General features: G+C 38.0%; 1 protein-coding gene across 1 annotated transcript; it reads right to left on the bottom strand.

The window, feature by feature from the left end:
* Nucleotides 1-1,313: 1,313 nt before the first annotated feature.
* LOC124225271 (olfactory receptor 6-like) lies at nt 1,314-2,240 on the bottom strand. Its single transcript, XM_046637830.1, has one exon. The coding sequence runs from the start codon at nt 2,238-2,240 to the stop codon at nt 1,314-1,316; it is 927 nt and encodes a 308-aa protein (XP_046493786.1).
* Between the last annotated feature and the right edge of the window lie 4,082 nt (nt 2,241-6,322).

The raw sequence follows: 6,322 nt of genomic DNA, 5'->3' as shown, positions 1-6,322 counted from the left end.
AAGTCAAAGCAAACAAAATATGGTGTATCAATCAATAATGCAGTTAAAACGTATATAATGTGGTTTCCAAAGCATTGAGGTAAAATAGTATGCCTGCCATCCTTAAACTCTTGGCAGACCATACTTCATCAATTCATGCTTCCGATATTGTCACTAAGCCAGACAGAATCTTTCTCTCTTCTACCATTTTATAATGGCTGAATGAAAGCATATACTACTTCTTAGGATATTGCATCCATCTTTCTAAAATAAAATAAAAACAAATGAGAAGGAGGATATTCTGGGAAACCTGGGACAATCTCACACATTCAGACCAAATACTAGCACTTTTGTGGCCACTGGTCAATGCCAGTGCTTCCTTTACCTGAAAAGGAGTGGGCTTTACCGAATTGCCAGTAGTTTTTTTTAGGGTCTAGCCCCGACTATTACATCCAAAAAATTAAAAATATAGAAGTTCCAACAAAGAAAGAGAACTAAAGCATGACATTATATATAGTATATAATTACACTATATACTATATTATACTATATATACTGTATTATAATTATATATAGTATATAATGTCATGCTTTAGCTCTCTTCTTTGGAATTTCTACATTCTCTCTATATTATACATATAACAGATATAGATCCGTATACATTATACATATAATATATATAATCATATATGTGTGTGTAGAAAAATTTACATATGTATATATAATCTTGTTTTCTCTCTGTCGTTCCAAGTTTTAAAAAAAGAAGCCTGCAAAAAAGTCTGTCTCTATATTTCCCTAAGTTTAAAAAATTAGTTAAAATAAGATATCATCAAGGTCAACTGATTATAAAAGGAATCAGTCCCCTAATCCCCTTGGAAGCAATAAACAGGCCACAGTCATGAAATTGACTATTGCAGAACCTCTCTGTGTACTCCTCCTAAGATAGAGAGGACTTTTAAAACAAAACAAAACCAAATCAAAATGGAAAAATCTCACCAAAAGAATTCTAAAAACTAGTTGGATAATAACTGATTATTTCTTAATATCTTCCTAAAAATAAAATCATTCTATAACTCTTTTAGTAACATATGTCTTGTAGAGTTCTGATTATTTCACTCACTGCCTTATAAAAGTGAACATTTAATGAAGGCCAGACAGGAAAGGAGATTTTCTTTGACATCTAGCCTCTTATCCCTAAATTATTGTACTATGTCAGCATGTTTACAATTGCAGACTTTCACCTAAAAAGGTGTTTTTTTGAGGCTAAGTCAAAAAATGAAAAGAGAAGGAATATCTAGATGTTTTCATCAAAGAGAATCTCTCAAGAACGGGGATCAGCCACTTGCCATGGTTTTTCTGATGGCATCTTTGACCTCCTTGTTCCTTAGGCAGTAGATGATGGGGTTGGGCATGGGAGTAAAGACTGCACATATGACTGAGATCAATTTGTTAGAATTAAATGAAATAATGGCCCGAGGTCGGACATACATGAAGATCACAGTTGTGTAGAAGATGACCACCACGGTAAGATGAGAGGCACAGGTAGAGAAGGCCTTCCACTGCCCAGTGGCCGAGGGAATGTGGAGGATGGTAGAGACAATGAAGACGTAGGAGAGGACAGTGGCTGAGAGAGGAAACACAAGGATGATGATGGCTAGCGCAAAGTCCACCAACTCAGCCATGGAAAAGTCCATGCAGGCCAGTTTGAGGATAGGGGACACATCACAGAAAAAATGGTTCAAGATATTATTGCCACAGGAGGCAACTTGGGAGATAAAGTATACTTTTGTCATGGAGATGGTGAAGCCACTCACCCAGGAACTGATGGTCAGTTGAACACAAAATCCTATGGTCATCATGACTGGATAGTGAAGAGGCCAATATATGGCCACATAATGGTCGTAGGCCATGACAGCCAAGAGCACGCATTCAGTACAGGTGAGTGAGATGAAGAAATAGAACTGGGTCATGTATCCCAGGAAAGAGGTGGTATTGAGATGAAGTAGGAACCCAGCCAGCATCTTGGGGACTGTGACAGATATATACCAGGTCTCCAGAAAGGACATGGTGCCCAGAAAATAGTACATGGGCTTGTGCAGGGACCCAGTGACCCATACAGTGAGGGTGATGACCAAATTTTCCAACAGCACAAACAAGTAGGTGACGAGGAAAAGGAGGAAAAGTGGAACCTTCAGCCAAGGGGAAGTAGGGAAGCTCACCAGGATGAGCTCACTACTATAGATGATATTTTCCTTCCACATGGTTAGGACACCAAAGACAAAGGATTTAATGATAATAGCACCAATTGAAGAGTGAAATCCACATCAGCAGCAAGGGGCCCTTAGGTTACAGGTACTTTATCATTAAACTTAACCCTAATGTCATAATCTGGTCCTAGGGTATGATTTGGGAGTCAGGACAGGCGTAAGATCCTCTCCAGAAAATAAGGCATTAGAACAGGATCTGAAAATGAATCCACCACAGACACAAAACTAAGAATCTCAAAGTAGAATCATGAGGTCAGATTTAGGATTCTGGCCTTCAAATCTGTGTCAAAAAGAAGTCTTCAGGTAGTACTTTCCTCATCAGTATATTCCCAGATTTCAGGGGCAGCTATAAGCCAGGAGACTAGGGTTATTGGAATAAGTGCCAAGGATGATTCAGAAAGAAGACATGGAAGTTCAAAATCTGGAGAAAATAAACAGAATATCAATGGGAAAAATCCCTTCTGGCCAGAATTGCTGACTCTGGCTTACTCTTCAGCTGTGTTGTATGTATGTCTTTTGAAGACCCTGGCAAAGATGGTTAACAATTCTCTGCCTATTTTGGGGGCCATGGCCTAAAAAACTAAATGAAGTATGTCTGATTTCTCAGAATAATTAAATGCATTTTGACTTTTTAGATGGCTCCTGATAACACTAATAATAGTTATAGATGTATTTATACATCAATATGCAGATATATGTCTATAACTATTACTTGTATATTAAACTTAACCTTATATATAGATATACATATATAGTAAATGTATATATATAATAATTATATATAATACATACTTATACAGTAGTTATATATATATATGTAAAATAATTCACATTTGATTCCAAATTAATTTGTGTGATTCATCAATATCCTCTTCAAAGACTGGCTCAAAATTGTTACACTGCAGGAATGAGCATTGCTTGATTAATTCTATCTCCTCCTTGATTCTGAAACTCCTCCTTACTATGGACACGGCTTGAGGACAAGTTGCATAGGGAGCTGCCTTGAGAGCAGAGAGTCAGAAGATTCAACAACTCAAAAGGGCTCTGGGCTTCCCAGGATACAATATGATCTGAGGAGAGAAGTGAAATTTAAAAGCACTTTCTTCACAAATGGGGATAGAAGAAAAAGAAAAGTAAAGATAAAAAATGGCTTGAGACTATAAATAGAATTATTCTAAAAAGATGCTTTTCAAGGAGATCAATAGAGATGATCTGGAAAAGAAATGCGGAATTAAGGGAACTGGACATAAGAATAAGATTGGAATTTCCTAGACAATTAATAATTATTTCTGGTATATATGTACTTAGTGGCCAAATATCCCCAGATATACAATAATGTAATTGGTTATATGTATTGGAAAAATGACCATAGTGAAATAGAACTCAAATTTGACTGCTTTCTCCCCTAAAATGAATGATCCTTTAATTAATTTTAACAACTCTCTTAGGAAGGTAATTTTTACCCAAGAATTTTGAGGCAATGTGGAAGCACTTAGCCTAAATCTGAACAATTATAGAACAAGGTTGTGAAGGAATTTTTACGTGAGAATGCACACTCAGTTGTGTCTGCTACTTCAGGAATCATAGGAAACAAAAGAGTTACGAGACAAGAAACTCAACATGGACAAAAGAAGCCCCAATATTCAGAGAGTACTAAAGCATTAAAGAAACTACAGAGCTGTGGGACAAATAATTAGAAGACCTGAATTCTAGTCCATGATTTCTCTCTTGTTAACTTTACAGTCTGAAGCAAACCTCAACTTATCTAAATTTCAGTTCCCTTAAGAGTGAAAAAAAAGCTGCAATACTAAAAAATTCAACAAATCAGGGATGCAGACAATTTATAGCATTGTTAATGGTTAAGATAAGGATCTTTTGAATACTTATTGGGGGCCTAGCCCCGTACTGCATATTGAAATTATAAAAATGGACAAGTCAGATTTCTCTGTTAAAAATCTTGAAAAGGAGATAAAACAAGTTAACAAGCAATACAATCCAATGTGTTACAGTCATAAGAAAGATGCAAACTCAGGTATCCCTTTGGAGGAATGTCCTAACACTGCCTTCAGAGGTGGGCTTCAAAGAAAGCAATGGGGTTTCCTTCTCACCTGCATCTGGGCAGCTGAGCTCAATTTTATTTTTGAGGAAGCTCAGCCCTGAGCTAGCATCTGCCAATACTCTTCTTTTTGCTGACGAAGTCTGGCCCTGAGCTAACATCCGTGCACATCTTCCTCTACTTTACATGTGGGATGCCTACCAGAGCATGGCTTGCCAAGTGGTACCATGTCTGCACCCGAGATCCCAACTGGCAGACCCTAGGCTGCCAAAGCGGAACGTGCACACTTAACCGCTGCACCACCGAGTTGGCCCCTGAGCTCAAAATTTGCTGGAGAAAACTCACAAATGAGAACAGATGATACCATCACAAATTTGTGTCCATCGAGCTCAACTCAGTCAAAACAATGGCTGGCTATCCTACACTATGTTTTAAACCAATTCACTCTCCACTTTTCCCAAAGACTCTTGCCTCTGATTTCCAATCTGCTGCCCCAATCCCTCCTCCAACTCTGAGCAGATAATTTTACTTCTTATTTTACAAAGACAAATGAGGCTATCAGGTGCATATGTATTCAACTTCCCACAACCAAATCATTATGCTCACCTTCTGACATCTCTGCTTATTCCTTCTGTATTTCTTATCTAAAACTGGTTTCTCTTTCTGCTCTACATCTCATGAATTTTCTCAGGAAACTCATCTATCAGAAATACCATCTCTTTTTTGTATATTAAAATCATTTCAGGGGCTGGCCTGGTGGGATAGTGGTTAAGTTTGCATGCTCCACTTAAGCAGCCCGGGGTTCACAAGTTCGGATCCTGGGTGCAGATCTATGCACTACTCATTGAGCCATGCTGTGGCAGTGTCCCACAGAGAAAATAGAGGAAGATTGGTACAGATGTTTGCTCAGGGACAATCTTCCTGGAAAAAAGGAAAAATAATTCTTTTCACAAATATTCATGGAACACCTACTATGTGAAAGGCAGTATTCTAGATGCTTGCTATAGGTCACTGAACAAAACAGACAAAAACAGACCAAAAGCCCTCATTTTAAGAAGTTATGTCATAGAGGAGGGATATAGGCAATAAATACAGTCCTTCTCAAGACTTCGACTGAATGCAATAAGAATATAAATGTAGGAACTGATAACTTCTATGAAGGAAATAGAGCAAGTTAAGCAAAATCAGGAGTGTGCAGAGCAGTGGCAGTTTCATATTTTAAGTAGGATAGTTTGGATAGGCCTCATTGAACAGAGTCGTGAAGAAGGTGAAGGCATTAGCCACTGTGGCTGTCTGATGGAGGAGCTTTCCAGACAAAGGGAATAGGTGGTTCAAAGACCCTAAGTTGAGGCACAATGCGAGGAACAGCAAGGAGTCTAGTATGGTTGGAGCAGAGTGAGTAGAAAAGAGAAATTAAGTCAGAGAAGTAAGGTTTAGGGGAGATGATGAAGAGCTTATCACCATGGTCCTTTTAATCAGTTGTAATCATTTTGGTTTTTACTCTGGGAGGATTGGGGTCACTTTGGAAGGTTTTGAGCAGTTGAGTGACCTGATCTTATCATTGTTTTAAGAATTGTTCTGGCAGGTTCTTCTTATCTGGATAATTTCCTACAACGTTTAAAGCTTATCAATCAATTATCTCTGTTCCTAAAAATAATCCTTCTTTACCAGTCATATTTTTGTATCTGCTTCAGAACACTGTTCCATCAATTTATCCCTCTCTTTCCTTGCCTTTGTTTACTTTCTACTGCTACTACCTCTCTGGTAATGTCCAGGTCTTTCCCATTTTAAAAATATTAGTTATAGTTTCCCAATACATGACCCCTCCCCTGACCCAGCCCCCACACTTTTATCCCTACCAAGGGCCAGGTAGTTCCAGGCACTCAAAACACCAAGACAAACAGACATTTGAGCTATCTAGTAAAGGTGAGAGAAGGGAACAGAGAATTAGAACATAGTGTAATAAGCATTGCAATAGAATATTGAGGATTCTAATACTCAATAGAATACTGAGTATTGG

The sequence above is a fragment of the Equus quagga genome, chromosome 14 (assembly GCF_021613505.1).
Source record: "Equus quagga isolate Etosha38 chromosome 14, UCLA_HA_Equagga_1.0, whole genome shotgun sequence".
NCBI lineage: Eukaryota > Metazoa > Chordata > Mammalia > Perissodactyla > Equidae > Equus > Equus quagga.
Note: the sequence above shows the minus strand (reverse complement) of the source record. Positions and strands in the feature narration are given on the sequence as shown.

Bases quoted from the DNA above. Each gene is read 5' to 3' on its own strand.
- LOC124225271 (XM_046637830.1), bottom strand. From the start codon at position 2,240: ATGTGGAAGGAAAATATCATCTATAGTAGTGAGCTCATCCTGGTGAGC.